Source organism: Lontra canadensis, unplaced genomic scaffold (genome assembly GCF_010015895.1).
Source record: "Lontra canadensis isolate GAN:19392208 unplaced genomic scaffold, GSC_riverotter_1.0 scaffold111, whole genome shotgun sequence".
Classification (NCBI taxonomy): Eukaryota; Metazoa; Chordata; class Mammalia; order Carnivora; family Mustelidae; genus Lontra; species Lontra canadensis.
The window spans coordinates 3,021,558-3,043,825 of record NW_022631105.1 but is presented as its reverse complement, the minus strand read 5'-3'; the positions used below and the strand labels follow the sequence as shown (position 1 = coordinate 3,043,825).

General features: G+C 55.2%; 1 protein-coding gene across 1 annotated transcript in view; it reads left to right on the top strand.

Moving 5' to 3' along the window:
• The window catches only part of DPP6 (dipeptidyl peptidase like 6), a 646,419-nt gene that overhangs the window by 553,886 nt on the left and 70,265 nt on the right, over nt 1-22,268 (top strand). Inside the window, 2 exon segments of the mRNA XM_032840213.1 lie at nt 5,499-5,653; nt 7,581-7,678. Coding sequence (XP_032696104.1) covers nt 5,499-5,653; nt 7,581-7,678 — 253 coding nt within the window.

Genomic DNA, 22,268 nt, shown 5'->3' with positions numbered 1-22,268 from the left:
TCACGTAACTTTGCCTGTGTTTGATGATCACTCGATGATCTCCGATGAGGACCCTCTCGTACTTTAAATACCTCCTTCACACGGTGCGGTCACATGGCGGGACGGAGGGGGTGAGTTTTCTCTGCTGCTGAAACAAGGCAGGCTCCTTTCCAGGAGGGGCCTGTCCCTTTGGACCAGCATGAGGAGCGACCCCAGGGCCAGGCCATTGCACCTGAACAGAGACCAGAAGCCCCATGTTGCTGCTGCCTTCTGTCACCCGAGCCTAATGAAATCCGGCTCTTAGTGGGGTCTGCAGCCTTTCCCCCCACTTATCTGACTCTGTTGAGGCCCACGCAAGAGCCACCTCCCTCGGAGACAAGCTGGAATTCAGGCTGACAGCATCGTTTGGCTTGAGGAAGTGTTGAATGAGTGGTGGTCCCGGTGCGGACGGCCATGACCGTGGCTGAGTGCCGGTCCCGGCTGAGGTCGTGTGGAGAGAGCTTGGTGGTAAACACCCCACGTCCAGGGGGCAGGCAGACCCGGGCTTTGTCCTGTGGGTGACTAAGTCTACGAACGTTACCCAGATGTGAGGCTGCAGGAGGACTGAGTGGTGTGTAAAGTACTCGCAACCACGTCCGGCACACAAACTCACTATATGAGTATTTGTTGGACACAAGAGGACGTTCTGACATCTGACCGGGGTGCGGGAAGGGTCCCACGACAGCAAGTACCCAGCATGTAGTGGCATCAGAACTGGGGGGGTGGATGGGGCGTGGGTGGGACTCAGCCCAGCACACGCCGTGTCAGGCCCGCACACATGTGTGCACACCCAGGAAGCAGGGGCGCCTGCTGTTCAGGTGAGGCTGAGGGTACAGCACCCCTGCCGGGCCGGTCTGACCCAAAAATCCCGCCCACTGAGTTTCAGGGAAGAATTTGGCCGCCTCGGAGCCCCTCGCTCAGGAGGGCTCTTCCTACAGACGTGGAGCTGGGTGTTGGGGACCCGTGTGGGCAGAGCCGGGCATAACCTCGCCCAAGCTTCCGGCAGCCCCCGAAACACAGTGCCGCCCCCGGATGGCTTTACACCACAGAAGTGTGTTGTCTCGGTTCCATAGGCTGGACGTCTGAAATCAAGGTGTCCCGGGCCCTTCTCCCTCCAAGACTCCGCACAGAGTCCTGCCCGGTCTCTCCCGGCTCCTGCTGGCCGGCAGCCGTAGGTGTCCCTTGCCGTGGAGACACATCCCCCCGCCTCAGCCTTTGCCTTCCCAGGACATCGTCTCCATCTGTCTCTGGGGCTCTTTTCCTGTCCTCATAAGGACCCCAGTCAGATGGGACTAGAGCCCACCCTCCTCCAGGATGACCTCGTGTAAAGGACACCTGCAGTGACCTTGTTTCCAAACAAGGTCACAGTCCCAGGTACCAGGGATTAGGACTCAGCATATCCCTTCAACCCACCACATGGTTTAAAGGGGAACCTATGATTCTCCTGTTCAATAAGGTATCCCCTACGGACAGCCGGGAAGCGCATGTCGTGCGCACTGAGGAAGCAGACAGTACAAAGTACAATGCTTGTCTGACCGGACACGGGCTATTTGTCAAATTGGTCATTCTGTATTTTTAAAGATTTTTGTTATTTGAGAGGGAGAGAGAGAAGGAGCTGGGGAGGGGTGGAGGGAGAGGAAGTGAGACTTTTTTTTTTTTAAGATTTTACTTATTCGTTTGAGAGAGAGAGCGTGAGAGCTGAGAAGGTCAGAGGGAGAGGCAGACTCCCCATGGAGCCGGGAGCCCTATGCGGGACTCGATCCTGGGACTCCGAGATCATGACCCGAGCCGAAGACAGTTGCCTAACCAACAGAGCCACCCAGGCACCCAGGAAGTGAGACTCTTTCAGCAAACTCCCCGCTGAGCACGGAGCCCAAAGGGAGGAGGGAGGTCACTCCATCCCAGGACCTGAGATCATGACCTGAGCCGAAACACTTAACCACGCTCCACCCAGGAACCTAAAGTTGGTCATTCTTAACCAGAATGTACACCAAACCCGGCCCTGGAGCTTTTGAAGAAAAGACACCTGTGCCTGCCCCACTCCCTCCCCTGCCCGACCCCAGCCTTGACCCCAGGAAGCACACTGTTCTGCCTGGAGTGGAGCCTGGGTCTGTACTGGAAATCGTGTGCCACTCCTACGAGCTTTCCTGCGGACAGCCCTGGCGATGCCGGGCTCCCGCCGTGGGGCCACGCGGGGTCCCCTCTCCTGCCGCACCTGCCAGCCGCTCGGGGACACAGGAGAATTCCTCTTCTTTGCTGGATCAGCCTGTCTCAGCTTGAGCCCAGAGAGATCGTGTCCTTCCGGATAAGCCCTAACGTTGATTGTCGTGAGTCAGTAACATTCACACAGCGGAGTCGGCTTCCCTACGGCGCGGTGACAAGACGTGAGCGACGTCGGCCTGGATCCCACTGCGAGCCTCGGCGTGTGGAAAGCGCTTTCCGCCCTCTGACGGGGGGCGGTCGGGACTCACTGATGGCTCCAAATGTATTTTTCTTGTTTGATTCTAAAATGGTCCCTGGACAGGACAGGCAAGGAGAAGGCAACGTCCAGAGTCCGGTTTCACAAGTGATTCGTACGCGCTCAGAGGGGCAAGCTTCCTGTCCTGTTGCAAGACGAGGGCTCCTGCAGTTAATCTAGCTGAAGAGATCCTGGTGTTTTTTCCCCCTCTGCAGAACTCTGTCCCGAAGCTGCTTTTGGTTCATTGGATTTAAGCCAATTGCCTCATTAGGCTGGAGATCCTGAAGAAAAGGTTTGCAGAATAGGGACGTCTGTAATTAACCAAAAATGCCCACATTTCATCCGCCTGGTCCTTCTCCCCTTAGTTCCTGTACCTCATTATCTCTTTATTGAGAAACTAACACAGAAAACTAAAAATGCCAAAGAACAGTGTGTTAAGGGGCATTTGGGGAAAGTAGGCTGTGGGCCCTGGTCCCATGGGGCCCCGCCCAGTGTTGTCCACGGGATGGAACCAGAAGGAACTAACGTTGGCCGACAACATAGCCCGGTGTCTGCCACCCTGCACTGTGGGGTCTCTGAGCTCCCTGCCCCCAGCACAGGCTGAAGTCTGAAGGGACCCCGTTCTTTTTTGCATCCAGATTCTCTGCACAGCGCATCGAGCTCAGTGGCAGGGCGCTGGCTCTGCTGATGACAGAAGCAGATGACTGTCTCGCAACCTAGAGTCAGGCCAGGCCTTCCCCCCGTATTCATTCTGTCTCCTGAGGGCCAGTCTGGAGGCAGGATGCACACAAGGAGGGGGGCAGGGGATGGGAAGCGGCTTCCTCGCGGGCCTGGCCCCCAGCCCGTGCTCCCGCACCGGGGGGCCTGACATGGGTGTGGTGCCAGCCCTCCCCTTTTAGGGGATTGCTCATGCTGGTGTTTGTTTTCCTCAAAACCTTCTTCGTTTACAAAGGCTGGAGACTCCTGAGCCCGCCGTGAGCTCCCCGTGGGCAGAAACCGCTGATCTCGGGCAGACGCTGCTTCCTGCCCGAGCCCCTTCAGGTCCGCTCCCTCTCTGGGCGTCCCCTCCCCACAGCCCTGCAGTGGCGGAGTGACTGAGCAGAATGACCCACAAACCGCACCGCACGCTCTGCCTGCTTTCTCCAGCAGACCGTCTGCGGGGTCTGCTCACCGTCCGGCGCCGAGTCGCGGAGTCCAGTGCTCCCTGTGCCCGCACTTCTGAGCCAGCTCACTCCAGACTCACACCTGAAAGTCACGTTGCCGGCTGCCGGAGACGCTGGAAACTTCCAGGCTCCAGAGGGGCGGCCTTCTTCCTTTCTGTCGTTGTTGTTCCCAACCTCAGGAGACCTTCGGGCTCCCGTGGGCTCTGGAGAACTCTGGAGCCCTTTCGAGGGCTGCCCTGAGATGGCAGGACACGGGAGGCGGGGCTGTTCAGGGTGGCGGCCGTGCCCTCAGGGCACAGGCTGGGACCGAGGACTCTGGGGCCCATCAGCTATTGTCCGCTGAGTCCCGCTTTCCAACCGGGGTGCATCCAGGGGACGGGGGTGCTGGGTGTTGGGTGAGGCTCAGCCATCCGGGGAGCAGCCCAGCAGCAAGCCTGCCTTCCTTGAGTGGGGTGGCTTCTGGTGCTGCTGGCAGCCTGGAGGGGACACCTGCAAGGCAGGGAGGAGCTATTTGCAGGGAGGATGGTGCAAACGTGGGGGCTCCTTCCCCCAATAGACCAGGCCAGCGAGCCCAGGCTGGAGGAAGGGCTGCGCCCTCGGGACCCGGGACCGAGGGTTTGCGGCCTGCCCACTTGCAGGCCTGGGCGTGGCACTGAGCGTATCCATGGCTGGTGACAGCAGGGTCCCCAGGACAGGGCCATGAGCCCCAGCATCCACCCTGTGGCCATCTGACCCCTACCGTGGAGGCAGTACCACTCCCTCATCGTCCCCGCGTGGTCCTCTCCTGCGGCCAGCTGGCCTTGCCTGTGTCTTTGCCTGTGTCCCCACGTACCGTGTTGTCCCTTGGGTCACATGCGCTTAGTTCACTTTCTCACCATGATTTCGGGGCCCTGCACTGCTTGTCACCACAGGCACACGGAGCCAGGGTCTGGGACACACCCGAGAGTGACCAGTTCAGTGTGAGTCGTGTTACGTGATCCTATAATTGTGTTGACTGTGACGTTAAAAGCAGATCTGGAGGGAAGTCAATGACAACGTCTGCAGACCGTGCAAAGTCCCTGCATCTAGGAGCAGGGGTCTCTGGCCCCCAGACTCGGTACACCTGGGGAAGGCAAGAGTGCACTGGAACCGTTCTTTCTGGAGTAGACAACAGATCCCACAAAACTCAGCTGTAGCGAAGACTCATTAGCCCAGACGCTTGGCTGCGATGGCACAACATAACGGGGGAATCGTGACCATGGTCACGTGTACTTCTGCCCAGTTTCTGCCACAGCCGGGGAAGGTCATCCACGATCGGGGGATGTGCGGACCTTTGAGGTCACTCCCCTTCTGCACGGCTGTTCCCGAGGGAGCGCGTGTGTGGACGTGGGTCCCCGGCGCCCCCTGCGAGCCGACAAGGTGTTTTCTGGCTCCAGGACAGCGTCCCTTCTCCCTTGGACCGCCCACGGGGCCCTACCGTTGTGTGGATTGACTTCCTGTGGTTCCGCTTCCTTAAAGCATCTTAAAATAATAACTCTCGGTGGTGCAGTGATCATCCGATTGAAAAAGCACATGCTGGGTTCGCAGGATTCAAATTCGGGCAAAATAGAAACAACGTTTCGCACTCACGAGCTTCTGTTCAGGGGGACCTCGATTCCGCAGGCTTCGCCGTGCTGGGGCTCAGTGGTCAGCCTCAGGGACTCCTTGAGCCCCGCTGGATGAAAGCGTGTCCAGGCGCGGGGCAAACCGCTCACACGCTGCGGAAGGTCCGTGTCCCCGAGGGGATGCGTGATGGGCTGGCCACCCCGAACGGGCCCACGCAGCCCTGTTCACACCCCACGTGTTGTCTGTCTACATGTCTCTGCTCTGTTTTCCCCTAGAGGAGATTCTGAAGACGCACATTGCGCACTGGTGGTCTCCAGACGGCACGAGGCTTGCCTACGCCACCATCAACGACTCCCGTGTGCCCGTCATGGAGCTCCCAACCTACACCGGCTCCATCTACCCCACGGTGAAGCCCTACCACTACCCCAAGGTAGGCAAGCCGAAAAGTACAGCGGGTGCCTGTCTTGTCCGTCCCAGCGCCGATGTGGGGCTGTCCAGTCACACGTCTTACAAGCCATGCAGTTGACGGACGCAAAATGCATTATTTCCCCTTACGTGCATTAAATTTCTGTCTTTGCGGAGTGAATCTGTAGGCAGGTTTATTCTATTTTAAATAATTGAACCACCGTGAGTCATTGGTCTGAGCTTCATTGGGACCAAAAATAAACACATCACCTCTACCTGGGATTCCCTGGCAACAGCAGCTCCCACAGCCTGCTCCCGGGGCCCCCTGCCCGCAAATCTCTAGTTAGAATTTGGCTTCCAGGAGGTCAGAGGGATCACTGTCTGCCGTGGTCCCCTGGTCCAGGCTGGGCTGTTTTGTGCTTGGTCCTGTTAGGACCTGGAATCTCTGACTGCTTCCCAGGCTGAGTCGTTGGCCCAGAGAACCAGCAGAAGAGCGAGGGTGCAGTGGGGGAGTGGAAGGGGTACAATGTCTGTCTGAACCTTGCTTTGTTAGTGGATCACAGCATCCTGGCACGAAGGCAGGGCCTGATGCCAAATTTCTGCAGCGCACCCAGCTGGGAGGTCTGACAGGGAGGACACGGGGGCCCGCTGCCCCTGGCTTCACTAGACCACGCCAGGCCCAGGGGCCAGGTGGATGCGAGCCGTTCACTGCCCGTGCCTGCCTGGTGCCAGGCGCTCACGTCCCACCTCAGGCTGCCTCAGAGGGAGCCCTTGAGACCCCCCTGCGAGCTCCGAGCCCTGGCTCCCGAGCCACCGGAAGGCTCCGAGAGCTGGTGCCGCCGGCAGACGAGACACGCCAGCCTGCCGTCTGCAGCGGGCCAAGGGAAGCCGGGAGGTGCACGGGCCCCGGGCCAGAAAAGGAAACACGAGCTCCGTAACAGTGAGCATCTGCTTCTCACAGTCCTGGAGACTCAGAGTCCGAGGTCAGGGTGCCAGTACGATGGGGTTCTGCGAGGACTGTGTTTCTGGCTCGGAGACCCTGCCTTCTCTCTGTGTTCTCACACAGCCGAGAGCGAGGGTGCTTGGTGTCTCTGTCTCCATATGAGGCCACGAACCCCATCCTGGGCCCCCACCCTCGTGGGGTGATCGCCTGATCGCCTCCCCAAGGCCTCGCCTCCAGACACCATCACACTGGGGGTCAGGGCTGCGACAATGGAATTTTGAATTTGGGGGACACGGGCACTTAGTCCACAGCACCTGCTAACACTGAGCCTTTCCTCCGGCCCTTTGAGTGGTGTGGCCAGTACCTAGGGACGTCCCAGGCTGGAGGAGCTGGCCTCCTCTGGGAGCACAGCCGTTGTCTGCCATCGTCCCGTTCTGGGAGTGTCTAAGATGTCAACACACCGCACGGGTTTGCCTGTGGACAGAATTCTGTCACTCGTCTCAGCCAGGCGAGGAATGCCACCTCCCCCCCTTCCCACGGGAGATGTTGCCCCAGAACAGGGATCACAGTGGGGGGAGCAGTGACGCAAAGAGGGACGCACCCAGCTGCTTTTCCGGGGATTCCCCTTCCCCACCCCGCCCCGCTGGGCCACAGTCAACATCCATCAGCTCCACCATGTGCCTCTCCCGTCAGCACGGCACCTCTTGGTATCGCCTCTGGGAACTTCTCTCCTACTCCTTGTCAGTTCCTTTCCCCCCTCCCATGCTGGGAATGAGGAGGCACTAGGAGGAATGCAGAGGGGGAGGGTTCCTGGGGCAGGAACATCGCTGGTCCTGTTATCTCTTGCCCTTTTAAGGTTCTGTGCACCAGCGATCTGTTCTCAGCCCGGGTCACTCAGGTGTCTGGAGCCCCAGAGTCCTCCCTGGGCATTTCCCAGGGAGGATTTCACAGCAAGAAGACACCGCCCCCCAAGAGAACTTACTCACATCTCCTCCCCTTTACTTCCCAGGCCGGATGCGAAAACCCCACTATTTCCCTCCACGTCATTGGCTTAAACGGACCCACACACGATCTGGAGATGATGCCGCCCGACGATCCACGGATGAGGTCTGCTTCCTTTCTTCCGTTATGTTAACTGAAAATGAGATGAGTGTGCATTTCCGGGATCTCTCCTGACTTATGTTACCACTAATTTAAACGTCCAAGAGAAAGGTAACCCTTTCTAACCCTTTCGTGACTGCTTCATGGTTCAGTTCACTGAGAAGGAACCTCGTTCCAACCAGCCCTGCTATTTCTAACCTGAGGAGGCAGTGGAGCAGATGGGCACAGTTGACCATCCTGTTACCGCTGACGTCTGGTTTGGGTAGATTTTTTTTAATCACAACAGTGGAGTAGGATCTTATCTAAGTCAAGTGGTCTCAGAAACCCGTTTCATCCTGGCCCGAAGTCTGAACAGCCCGGCGACCGAGGACACTTCCCAAGCCCACATGTGTCATCATTCAAGCTCTCTGTGCGGGGAGGGGAATTGAGGGGACACTGAAAACACAGGAGCCCACCGTATGGGCACCGGGACCCACTCCCTGAGAGATCTCCGTAAGTCTAGGACGGGCCCAGGGATGCCGACAGTGAGGCATTCTGAGACCCAGCAGGCCCCGCCCCGGGTTTGGGCATAACTCCAGCCCAGGCCTTTACTGTTCAGTTCCAGAACTCCATACTGTGAGAGCTTCTGGAAGCTTCTAGAAGGGCAGGGGCCGTGGCCCCATCCACTGCGGTCCCTGTCTGGGGCTGGGAGCTAGGGCATGTGGCACTGCAGGGCCTCTGGGAACGGTGTGGTTTTCTCCCCCCATGACTTCCTGAGTCAGATCCACCTGCCTACATCTCGCAAGCCCGGGCCTTGAGGTTCTTGCAACTCTCCCTTCTCCGTGGAGAGTAGAGCGCAGGGGTCCTCGGGCGGACGACCAAGCACAGGATTCTGTGCTCCTCACTGCCTGTCTCCCTGCCCGGGATGGGTCTCCTCTGTGTCCGAGGGTCGCAGGAGCCCCAGAGGCTAATGAGTCTGGCCCCCGAGAGCCAGTCCTCGGGGTCCCAGTGCCTCCCGCGTGTGCCGGCCGGCAGGGAAGAGGGAGGCGTTGGATCGATTTGGCCGATAAAGCTTTCATAGGGGTAGAAGAAAAGCTCAGGTTATTGCTTTGTCTTCTCTCCTGAAGAGCCAATATTTCATTGTTCTCTCAGCGCTCATCCCTGCCAGGCCTCCCGGGGCCGGGTCCAGCAAACTCACAGAATTAATATGGAAAGTCACCTGGAAAATCTAAACCATCTGTTTGAGTTAATTGAAAATCTCATTTAGTCAATTTGGTGATGCTGTTTCTGCAGGCTTGATTAGCTCCAAGGACAATGAAGAATTAGCCTCAGTCAGGGCTGCAAGTTCGGGTGCTGGTTTCGGGTTTTCTGTGCTGATTTTGTAGGTGAGGTGCAATGGCTTCTCACGTGCCGTATAGGCTTGTCACGTGGGGCGGTCGCGCTTTCTCGTGCGCGCTCTGTCGCATGGCCCCGAGATGGTCTGCGAAGGGAGCCCAGGTAGATCAGGAACCAGAAGATAAATGGGAGCACGTGTTTATGGAGCATGACTTTGCGGCTGCGCACGGCGGGGAGCAAAGTGCGGGCGTCTGATGTGGGGACGGGGGCTGCGGGGGAGCAGACAGAACAGGTCGGTGCCAGCAGCTGAGTGACCGCGGGCGTGTGCGAGGTCGGCCAGAAGCGTGCGGTGGGCATGCTCGTCTGCAGGACGACGGCGTCCCTCTCGGGCCCCGCAATAGGACATTCGGGGCCTGATGATTCTTTGCTGGGGGTGGGGGACACTGCAGGATTCCCAGTGGCCCTGGCCCTGCCCATCGGATGCCAGGAGCAACCCCCGTGGTGGTGACAGTCCCTCGTCTTAGCCAGATGTCCCCACCTGCAGAACCACTGGTTCAGAGGGAAGGTCCTGCGTTCAAATCCCAGTCCTGGGGCCTTGGGGGGTGACTCACCCGCCCTGCTTCAGGGTCCTTGTCGGCAGGACGGAGAAAAACATTACTAACGGGACCGGCTGTGACAGTCAGGTGACCTGACGCAGTCAGCCCGTCTCGGGGCTGTCCGTGGTCCCTGCAGGCGGGTGGGCAGCCCTCAGCTTCGGAGCTGAGGCTCGCCTGTCCTCGCGGTGGCCCACGTGTCCAGCCAGCCCTCAGCGTCTCCAGGTCGCCAAGCTCCAGGCAAAGAAAATGAACACATGTCGAGGATTTGCTCGAACGCGTCAACCCGCCGGGAGCGCGGGGAGGTGTTGCCGCCGGAACAGAGGCATTGGTGAGCAGCTTAGCAGAGACAGGTCAGGGTCCGCTGGGTGATGGATCCTGCAGGGCCCTCGACGGGGACCGCTGGGGACAGCCGATCCACCCGCCAACACCCGTGGAGGAGTCTATGCTGGCGGGGTCCCCAGTGAATCCAGCGCTATGGCCGGAGCCACGCTGGAAGAATGGCCACTGAGCTCGTCGCCTCCTTACAGGTCTCCCACAAACCTGAGAACCTGAATGGCCTCGCGGACTGGACAGGGTCAAAACAGACGTCCCGATCTCCTTCCACAGCCTGCGGCCTCGGGTCAGAGAGCCTCCGCCCTCCGGTGCTCGGGCCTCTGACTTCCCTGTGAGCCCCGTGCAGGACCTCTTCCCGGACATGGCCCCCTCCCTCCCATCTCCTAGTGACCACCCCCCCATCCCCGCCTGCCACCCCCAGAAAGCTGTGAATGACGTCGGATCACCTGTTCCCTCTCCTGGCCTGCGGGGGGCTGTCTGTTCCTACATTCTTTTGTTCCCTTAAAATCACGAGCTGCTGAGGTCTGCTTTTCCAGGATTTAACCCATCCCAGGCAGCTCTGCTAGAAATGTGCTCTGGCAAGTAGTGGCCAGGCAGGATGGCGGCAGAAAATGACTCATCTTGTGTCCAGAAAGCCATGTGTCCCCTTTCTTTCCTTTCTGGGTGACCCCACCCTATCTGCCCACCCCAGAGCCACCCCACCTCTCCGCCGCCCTCCTGAGGGATGCTGGGCTCCTTCTCAGGGGGCTTGCCCTGAGCTCCGTCTGCACGGAGACCCCGCTGCATGGCTGAGGGGCAGCGCCCACGCCTTGGGATGTGGTCAAAGGTGCTCCTTCCTGAGCACCCCTGCAAGTCACAGCCCTGTGCCCTCCTTTCCTGGCCTCGGTTTCCTTCCTTGCACTCAGCCCAGCAGGAAATTCTGTATACGTTGTTCACCGTGTCCTTTCCCTGCCCGCCAGCTAGAGAGAAAGTCCGGGCGCGGGGCCTGGAACTCCAGACAAGCTCGGGAAAGCTTCGTGGAATGGGCCAATGAACCAGACACGTAGCCAATCAAATCTTACCTCGCAGGATTCTCAAAGACTGGGATTTCTTTGGTTGTTTGGTACGTTTCTAAGAACCACTGGTGGCCTCCTTCCTTCTCAAATCTGGGACGCTCTAAACAAGGCAGAACTTCCTCTCTGCCCATCTTGGGTTTCCAGAGCGGACTCTTGAACAAAGGGATAGACTAACAAAAGAAAACCAAATAGTTGAGTAATGTGTATGGAGAACATCCTATGGTGAAAATCTGAAAAGTAACTCAAAGAAGCAGTTCCGAGCCCCCGCTCTATGGCACCTTCTAGCGCGAACAAGGAACGTGCCGAGAATTACCCTGACAAGGGGAGCAGTTTCAGTTTGCAAGGACGGGGGCAGACCCCGGGAGGCCACTCCCAGGGGAAGGCTTGTTTGCAGATTCCCCTGGTGCGTCTCTGGGCTAAGAGTCTGTCTCCAGTAAACGGAGAATTTATTTCCTGCCTTTAGACAGAAAAGAAGGGAGCTTTTTTCTGGGTTTGCTGCTGCTTAACTGCCTTCAGCTCAAAATAATTTGTATGTCAAAAAGGCCTATCTTGGGGCAACATATTCTGGTTTCTTGCAACTAATCCTGGAAAGGTGAAGATTGGACGCCTACTGCGTGGAGGGTTTTGGGGAGGAAGGAGATCTGCGTCAGGCCCCCAACGATCTGGGGGGTGGGGGGGAGAGACACAGCAAAGAAATATATCATATTTTAAAAATTAAGTGCCACAAAATAGTGATCGATTCTTTGAAAACTTTTGCTGAAGGATGGAGCAGTCCCTTCCAGGGAGGAGGGTCGGTAGGCGGGCGGTTTGGAGGCACAGCCCAGATCTGGGATGTTCTAGGATCCAGTGTTAACGAGGAGTGGGGGAGCACAGGGCTGGGGTCCCAGCACCATCCGCTGTGTGTTATGAATTAATTTGTAAAAATGTGGCCCCAGACCCATTTCCGTTCTTCCCTCCTTCCAAACTGGGCTTCTAGATTTGCTGGCAGGTTTTCACACTTGGTGCTCCCTCTGCCCGTCTCCCTGGGCACAAAGTCGTGGGCTTACATGCTGACAGGACAGTGGCCAAGTGGGGTGGCCCCTAAAGGCTTCCCCCAGCTCTGTCGTTGCTCTGACCACCCCCATCCCTGAACGTAGACAGCGAGGAGTACAGAGGCTAAGGAAGGTGTCTGAACCCACACCAACTGTGAAAAGGGGCGCTGGGCCTCACACTAGGCGGGTTAGATGGCCCCACCTCCCTGGACAGCCTCCAGAGAGCTGCGGAGAATCTGGAAGGCCACTGGCCACTTTCAGCCGGTCAGGAGCCGTCGGGAGGAAGAAACCAAAGCCTTCATCTGTCAGCTGTCCCGTGTGCTGCCGGCTTGCTAACCAGCCTCTCCGAGGGTCCTCAGACACAGCGAGGATTGGATCTGGGCCTCTGGATCTTTCCACGTGGCAGGTACTCACTGGCCATAGCTTTGTGCCACAGATTGTGCTGGGCCCTTGGATGGCCTCTCCCATGTGGTCGCCCACGGTGCAAAAAGACAGCGTGTGGTCTGTGGCCGAAGTAAAGCGTGGTGGGAACCACAGTGACAGGTGCCGGGACGCCCACCTCACGGAGCGGCCTTCGGACACAGGACAACCTGACCCAAACAGGAGGCTTCTGTGGACGGTAACGGGGAATAGTGACCCCACGGAGACGGGGCGAGGGGAAGGGGCGAGCCGAGGGGAGAGACTGAGCCTCTCCAGGAGTGTGAACGCAGCCTGTCCCAGGGCTGGAAAAGCCTCCGTGGGGTCAGGACACACGGCCTGTCCTGAGGTTTGTTCAAGGTCCCCCAGAAAGGTCCCCAAGCTGCACCGATAACACCAGCACACTCGTGTCCTGCTGGTTTCCTCCGGCCTCTCCAGCACTGCTGAGCTGGGAGCTGAACTAAGACGTAGCAGATACCAGGCAGGGTCATTTTGAAGATGCGTGGCACCGCGCCGATTACGTGTTTTTATTCCCCAAATATCTCATCCACACACAGGAGAGCCACCGGGTTGGCACCCTTCCTGACTGCACACCCGGGGAGGAGCGGGTTTTGGGTCCCTGACCCCTCCCCCACTTCTTCCCTTCCCTGGCCTGTAAACAGCCGCCAGGCCTCTCGCTCTCACTGTATTTTCTTCTACTTCAACTCGTCCCTTTGCGTCTCCAAGAGCAAGGACTGTGATCTACGTGAGTCACTGACAGCCACTGTCGGTCGGTGCAAGGCCGCGCTCATTCGATTTCGTCCCTACTTCCTTGCTCCCCCACCACATGGGCACCTGTTTCTTTTTTTTTCTTTTTTTTTTTTTTTTTTTGGCAGTTTTTGGTTTCTTATTTACTGAAATCAACTGTCCAAATGCATTCTTTTCTTTAAATTGTTTTTCTTCGTTATTGTTTTAAACTTGATTCCAGCCTGGCTGCCATCCGGCGCTGGCTCCCGGGTACAACATAGAGACTCATCAGGCCTGTGCAGTGCTCAGTGCTCAGTGCTCAGCTTCGTAAGTGCGCCCCTCACGGCCTTCGCCTGCTTCCCCCGCCCCCTCCCGCCTCCCCTCGGGTGACTGTCCGTGTGTTCTCTCAAGTGAAAGGTCTGGGTTTTTTTATTTGTCTCCTCTTTTCTTTGTTCATTTGTTTTGTTTCTTAAACTCCACGCACAAGTGAAATCATACGGCATTTGTCTTTCTCGGACTTACTTTGCTCAGCATGATAGCCTCTAGCTCCATCTGTGTTGTTGTAAAGGACAAGATTTCATTCTTTTTATGCTTGAGTAATATTCCCCTATATTTATATATATACACACACCACATCTTCCATCTTCTTTCTCCACTCATCTGCCGATGGACACTTGTGCTGCTGTAAACACAGGGATGCTTGGTCCTTGTATTTTCCGGGTAAACGACCAGTAGTGCAATTGCAGGGTCATAGGGTAGCTCTATTTTTAATTTATTGAGGAACCTCCATGCTGTTTTCCAGAGTGGCTGCACCAGCCTGTATTCCACCAATGGTGTAGGAGGCTCCCCTTTCTGCACATCCTCGCCAGCACTTGTTTCCTGTGTTGTTAACTTGAGCCATTCTGACAGATGTGAGGTGGGATCTCACTGTGGTTCTGATTTGTATTTCCCTCATGCCGAGTGATGTGGAGCATTTTTTCATGCATCTGTTGGCCATGTGGATGTCTTCTTTGGAGAAATGTCTGTTCATGTCTCCTGCTCATTTTTAAACTGAATTATTTGGGTTTTTTGGAGGATGAGTTTTATTAGTGCTTTAATAATAAATTAATTAATACCAGCCCTTTACTGGAGCGGTCATTTGCAAATATCTCCTCCTGTTCCCTAGGTTGGCTTTTAGCTTTGTTGATTGTTTCCTTTGCTGTGCAAAATCTTTTTATTTTGATGTGGTCCCAATAGTTGATTTTTGCTTTTGTTTCCCTTGCTGCAGGAGATAGATCTAGAAAGATGTTGCCAGGGCTGATGTTAAAGAAGTTATTACTACACAGGCACCTAGTTAAATCTACTTGACCCCCTTTCTCCCCTTTAATGTTGGTAAGGTCTGTGTTGTTGCCTATATGTGTGCACACTCATTTGTGTAAGTGGCATTGTGACATATGTAGATACAGGTATATAAACTGGTGTGTGTGTGTGTGTGTGCGTGTGTGTGTAGACCTGTTTCCTGACTTTTTCACTCAGCCGTATGTAAAGACCTAGCACACACATTGCTCTATGCCTTCTAACTGTGCCCCTGGTCTAGATTTCTGCAGTTCCTGGGAACTTACACTCTCATGTCCTCCTCCCACCAGCTGCCTCTGCCTTATCCACCATCCATGATCAGAAATGTAGTCTTCTTTCCGCTCCTTCTGTACAAAACAGGGACTCACTGGGAGATTGGTACAGTAGATCCAGTACAAGTCTTCACTAAGAAATAAGAGGAGGATAGAGGTCATCAGAGCAATGGAAGCATCACACAAAAACTGGGTCCTAATTACTAATGGCCTCAGCCTCAGCCCCATCAGCAACTACACTGCCACCACCTTATCTCAACCACCATTACCTATACCATCACCACCATCACCACCACCACCATCACCATCATCACCATCATCACCACCATTACCACCACCACCACCACCATCACCGTCATCACCACCCCCATCAACAACCACCTTCATCACCCCCATCAACAATGACCACCACTGCCATCACCACCATCACTGCCACCACTACCATCACAGCACAGTCACCATTACCATCACCAACCATCACTGCCATCACTGCCACCACCATGACCACCACCACTATTACCATCATTACCACCATGGCCACCACCACTGCCATCACAGCCCCATCACCAACCACAACCACTACCACCATCACCACCACCATTACCAGCCGTCACCACCACCATCACTACCAGCCCCATCATTACCATCACCAGCACTACCACCATCATTGTAACCTTCACACCCTATCACCTCCATTACTTGCCTTTGGGTCTCCTATTCAATGAATCCCTTCATGTTCAAAGCATGCAAACTGTTGAGTAAGGACTCCACAATCCCTAAGATCTCCCCTCTCTCCCTTCCTCCTCCCTCATCCTGACAGTTGGCCCAGCGTTACAGCCAAGCCCTAGATGGAAGGGGAAGATAACACGGTCTGTTACTCCAGTGAAAGGGAAATTATGGAAATACACAGCAAATAGTAATTTGTCTTACAGTCACGTCATTTTTACATTCTGCAAAATGCAGTCAGCCTGCAGATATGTTCATACAGTTACAAGGTGGCCCTGAGGATGAGAGGTACCCCTCATCACAGGCAACACTGTTCCAGGCAACACTGAACACTGTTTCAATGTGCTTGGCAATGCCTATCCAAGAACGTCATTTTTTAAAAAATTTCCCTCTCAAAGTATTTTTTCGCTCTGGCTTTATTCAGGGGATGAACGTTGCCGAGAAGACGCCAGAGTCGATTGCAGGCTTCATTTCAGTAGATAAACAGACCTTTTGTCCCCGTGTCCTTTATTGCCACACAACTGTCAGAACCTTCGCCAGGATTTGGAGCACTGAGAAGGGACACGGCACGTTAATCCCTGCGAGAGAGACAAGGCCTTGTTAATATTTTACGGCAAGCAAATGGACTAATGAAAAATTGATATACTGCTTACCAGGAAGAGTCCAAGTGTTTTGACTCGAAGGCACCTTAGGCTGGAGATTCATGGGAACATTGTAATGTTTTCTCAGCAAACGTGTGCTTTTCAACACTCACTCCACACACGTCCTCCTCACAGCAGGGCCATCCTTTCCCTGCCCTGAAACAAGGGGTGTCTGTCTCCCCACACACGGAATTGGGAGCTTCCCCCCCACCCCGCCACGAGGGTTTGGCTCTCTGTGTAACCAGCCCCTGGAACCGTGTCTACACAGCGCGCAGCCCTCCCTGAATGTTCTCTGGGAGAACACATGTTATTCGTTGGCAGACAAAGTACTTGAGAATAAAGAGGAAATTGGTAACATTTCTTCCAGGAATCTTTTGCTTCCTACTAATATTTTGGTATCGTGTTCCTTTTAAAATACAATTTCTACAATTCTTAAAATATGATCATCTATTTTCTGGGATTATCAGAATATTTTAGCATCTCCCTTCATCTCAACATTGGATGAATCCTTGTGTCTTCCAAAGCCCTGCCCCTCCTCACTTTCGTAAATCATTCTGCTTTAGTCCTGTTTTCTCCCCTCCTTTTACTGCAGCCAACTTATCTGCCCGCCGTTACGTTTATTCCTCCAGAGAACACCTAGTGAGGGCAGAGATGGATGTGGCGACCCATCGCTAAGTGGCCCTTGGAGCCGTTGTCACCAGCGTGTCACGGGGCTCACTGAGATCGTGGTTCCTAAACTAGAGCGCCTCTAGGACCACCTGGGGCCTCGTTTAGTCATACGCTGCTCGGCCCCACGCACGGAGTGTTGGGTTCACTGGGTCTGGAATGGGCCTAAGAATCTGTATTTCCAACTTTCCCAGGCGCTGCTGGTCAGGGGACCACACTTGCATGATCAGGCATGGGGACAGAGACCAGCTCTGCCGCTGTCTTTGTCCCCTGGGGCGGAGGCTTTGGCTGACTCTGTCGTAACAGCCCCGTGTCATCATTACTGTCTGCTGGCGGCCCTGTGGGGGAGAGGCCAACCTCCCTGAGCATGGTGGCTGCAGGGGGCGTGTTCTGCAACCCTGAGCGGGGACACACGGGACCACGGACCTGGGCTTCCCCATCTCTGTCCACGCTTCCTTCCCAGCGGCGATGCAATGGGCACGGCGGGCACAGCGGGCACAGCAATGACGTCTGACCATGAGAGGCTTCACCTGCTCCCATGCAAACAGGCCCCACGGAGAGCCATGGTCACGGGGGCTCAAGGCTCTCTGTAGCCACATCTGTTACAATTAATCCATCTGTTAATGCCATCATGGCTGCTCCCATCATTCCTCTTCTTGCCATCCCTGCTCGGGGCACCGATGGCCCCTACAGTGTGGCCAACTCTAACTACTGGTGACTTCATTGATGTTGAGTTTCCCTCCCACTCTAAGTCCCTCTGGGTTCTCCTCGGTCACTGCCTCCCCATCACCCCTCGAGAGACGGTGTGTGCCAAGCTGTAAGAATTGCATAGATTTCTCCTCTAGGTACCCAAGCCTGGGTCCTGGATCAAGACTAGTAAGGGCCATGACCTTTGCTCGTTGCCCCAAGGGGTTCCCAGCCTGGTTAATGGTCAAGGAGAATTGTCGCTGGCTGATGATTTGAGAGACGATGGTACAGATCGCCGGTGCTGGGAATGTTTTGAGGAAGGAGGGGTGACTGTGACCTCATGGAGAATGCTGCTGGGTCCGGAGAGGCCCATCCGTCTGATCTCATCACTTGTATGTGTAGTTAGATCTTCATTGACGTGGCTAGGGAATTAATTCATGGAGTGTCTGCTGCTGATTTGCCCTCTCCTGTCCGCTTTTCTTGTCGTGTCAACTCATTTCTTCAGGAGCTCAAAAGGAAAATCTCATTCTTGCAAACTCAGTGTGGCCGGGAGCCCCTCTCCCTGAGTCCCCGCATGTGCCGGTCCACAGACTCCACCTTGTCCACGTCACCAACCTGTTTCTCGACAACTCCACGCATTGGGTTTTTTTTTTCTTTTTTTTATTGTGTCATGTCAGTCACATACCGTACATCATTAATTTCTGATGCAGGGTTCCATGATTCATTGTGTGTGACACCCAGTGCTCCGTGCAATCCGTGCCCCCCTTAGTACCCACCACCGGGCTCACCCATCCCTTACCCCAACCCCGCTGAAACCCTCAGTTTGTTTCTCAGAGTCCACAGTTTCATGGTTCGTCTCCCCCCTGACCTCCACCCGCCTTGATTTTTCCCTTTCATCTCCCCACGTCCTCCGTGTTATTCCTTACGCTCCACAAGTCAGTGAAACCCTATGATAACGGACTCTCTCCGCTTGACTTATTTCACGCAGCATAATCTCCTCCAGTCCCGTCCATGCTGATGCAAAAGTAAAAAACTAATTATGAGCTTGTAATAAGTTCTCACATCCTGGGACAGGAGAACAGTCCCTGTTCCTTCTTTTTGCCTCTGTGGCAACTTCCTCTGCCTTCTGGGAGAGCTTCCCAAATTTTCCTCAAGGTCTCTGAGTCCGATCCCTCTCACCTTCGGATCTGGTTTCCCTAGAACCTTTTATTCCTCCTCTTTGTCTGATCCTGTATTTTTAAGGTTATGTTCTGCTTTTCTTTTTTTTCTTCAAAGAAAGAATCTCTTTGTCAGAGAGAGAGAGGGAGAGCGCACTCTCACAAGCAGAGGGAGAAGCAGGCTCCCCGATGCTCAAGGAGCCTGATGTGGGGCTCGATCTCAGGACCCTGGGATCATGACCTGAGACGAAGGCAGATGTTTCACCGACTGAGCCACCCGGGCGTCCCACTCTGTTCTGCTCTTAGGCTGTCGGCGTAATTCCCCCTTTCCTTCATCCAGGTTGTGTGACGACCTCTGCCGTTCTCCAGCTCGGGAAGGAGACAGCCGGAGCCGCCCACGCCTGACACCTGGCAACAGATGGCACAGGAGGGTTATTTTTGACTCTGAACTTTGGGGGCTGCTTGAACCTTCTCCGATGGAATCGGAAGACTGAGTCTCACCCGTATCCATCTGGCGTGCCTCCGCTGGGCAGAGTCGAATGTTTTCTTCTGCCTTCTTTATAATTTTTTGTGGGTTTTTCTTGACGTTCTAAGTCAAGAGACATCTATGAAAAATCATGATCTTCTGTGACATGGATGTAGCAAGGCTTTGACTTCCCAGATTTCTGGGTGGTGCAAGGTCAGGGTTCCTGAGGAAGGATGAGATCCCGGGAGGAGAATCCTGTTCTCCCACTTGCCTCGCAGAGTGAGGCACGGGGTGGGCAGCCTGCCGGGTGGCTTCATGCGCTTCTATCTGTGCTGTGGTTGCTGGAGGTTTTCAACACTCCCTTTTAGGGGTATCGTGATTTTATGTCTTTTATGTGTGTGGTTTAGAGGCACATCCACACTAAGTTGGTAAAGGCTACCTCAGATTTGCCAACCAGGTGCTACTGAGTGCTGGAGGCCCTCGTGTGTCCATGTGGTCCACACTGAAAGGGGGCCATGGAACAGATCGTCCCCCTCAGCCACCATCAGCAGCCCGACCGACATGGCCTCGGTCCTTGCCACCAGCCCTGTAGCCCATCTGCGCCATTTCCCGCATGTAACCATTAAAGCTAACAGCTTTGAAATTGGAGAAAATGAGAAGTGTGTAAGGAACCTGGAGAAATTTTCTTATCTACGTGAGGATTTCTTCTTAAGGAAAATTTTGGAAATGGGTAAAGGTCGTATTTTCCTTTCCACAAACATATGGTGGGACTCCAGATCTCCCATCGCGAAACCACGTCCTTCTTTCCTGAGCGGTACTCCTTCGTGAGGCTCTGGCGTTGGTGGCTCTTTTTAAATCACCCATCCATGACGTGCTTTATCTTTGCGTTTGACTTGATTTCTTCAACAGCCGGAACGTACTTGGCACGCAGCCCAGTCGCCGATGGAATTCATGGGATGGGGAAACGTTGGTTCGAGATGAGGTGTTGCTGTACGAGGGATGAGGTCGGTGTGACCTCCTGAAGGAGACTCAGGCGGAAGGCTCCCAGGGCCTTGACGACTGGCGACACGATTGGGGTCCCGAAACCGCCCAACGGGGAGGCAGTGTGCCTACGTGTACGGAGATATATTAGGTCATCTTTATGGAGTCCTTCATAACTTTTATTGTTTCTAGACTTCTAAAGAGGATTTCTCACTCTATTTTCTCGCCGTAAAATCTCTGAGGGGCACCAGTTTGTTTGAAATTCATATGATGCACATGAGGGACTGCAGAGTCACGTTCCGCATCAAGGTGCGGGAGCAAAGCCCGCAGGCTCCCCGGGGGCGCTGCACCGGCCTTTCATCCGGGCCCCTGCCAGCGTCCACACAAATACGCCAGTGGGTCCAGGTTTCACTGTCCTGCCGTGCGATTATTTCCTCCTTTCTACAACACGCCTCAGATCACAAATTAGGGGCGTAAGGAGAGAAAGACTTATATTGGGTCAATATGAAGGTTGTGCAGAATGGCACCGTAAGACTAGAAAGACACGTAGAGCAGACGAGTGTTTCCAAGGACGGGGTCCTCCCTAACCAGTGTGGAGGCCGTGGGAGGAAAAAATGAGTCGTTCTCGGAGATCTGACTTTCTCCTCCTTGATTTCATCCAGATGAAGCATGTTGGCTCGTCACTGTGACTTCCCACGCCACACCCCCAATATGATCGTCCGGGTCCGACAGGCCCACGGTCCAGGACGACAGGGGTTCCCTTGCGTCCGTCCCCATGGCCCCTCCAGCTAGCGGCCTCTAGCATCTACCGAGCAGGGATCCAAGGGTCGTTTGTGCTGCGATTTAAAAATAAGAGGTATTACTCGAGAAGCGGGGGCCGGGCACAGACCCTGAGTTACTCTGAAGAGCCGAGATAAATGTTTCCGTGCCCGCAGATACTCAGGGAGCCCATCGAACCTCACATTAGAAACGGGCTCCGAGCCCTCGGGCGGGCAGCGTCTGCAAGGACCCGCTGAAAGGCCGTGCTCCTTGTCAGAGCAGGAGCCTGATGCTGTTGGGTGAGAAGGCAGGTCCTGTAGACACACGGACCCAGTCCCTGCGGACTGACGGCTTACTGTGCAGATGGCCGCAGCGGATCCGGCCCTCCTTCAAAAATCACAGCAGTTGAGGATGTTGAAAATCCTGGAGTATGCCCGAGTGACATCCTCACCAGCCACATCCCCAGCAGATGGGCCAAGACTGCGAACCAGCGGGGGACGGACGGCCTGAGCCAGCTCTTGACGTCGGTCATTTAGAGTTTTGATTAGCAGGTGGATGTGAGAAGCAGGGACACAACAATGTGATCTCCTGCGTGCTTAACCCAAGCTTAGTGGAAAGCACCTGGTGATTTAGGCCTTTCTGCTGAAAATAATCACTGGGCGCCTCACGTGCCTGTCCAGCCTGCAGGGCATTGTCTAGTGGACGTGCTGCCGTCGTTGGTGATAAAGGATCTTGTAAGACCACAGAGTCATCTTTCTGAACAATAGATCTCATTATAGATAGATGGGGCAGGTGACGGAACAGGGTTAGCGGGCCTCCGGAACATTCTTGGAGCTCTCCTCGGGATAGTCTTTCTGTATACTTGTTTTCTTAGTATCTTCTTCTTCCTCTTAACCATGTTTTTTTATTTTCCCTAAAAATCCCGTTTTCGAAGGGCTCTGGGTGGTTGAATTAATTACCAGAAGCCCCAGGACCCTCCCCGTCCATGGGAGGTACAGGGTAGCCTAGAACACTGTGATATTTCCAGGTTCGGGGGAAAGCAGGCATGTGACAACTAGGATATCTGCTGGTGCCCGGAGCCATGCACCGATTTCCCTAATTAGCCGGCGAACGGCGTCCCCTGGGCGTTGTGCCTTCCCGGGAGAGGCAAAGGGAGCACGGTGCCTTCCTCTGCTTGCCCCTGTCTGTTCATGGCCTCTCGCGCTCCGAGAGGGCCTCTCTCTCCAGCCCCTCCTGGTCTCGCTCTGCGGCCCCTTGTGTGACCTCCTGGCTGCCTCCAGGGAGGAGTGAGTTTGCCCCGGGCTGGGGCAGGAAAACCAAGCTAGTAGGTCAGCCGGGCACAGCCTGACTTATAAAACCCATGGGGCAGCAGGAGACACGGTCGCCCTCTGTGGGGGAGGGGCAGCTGGGTGCTGGGCCAAGCGCACTGTGGTC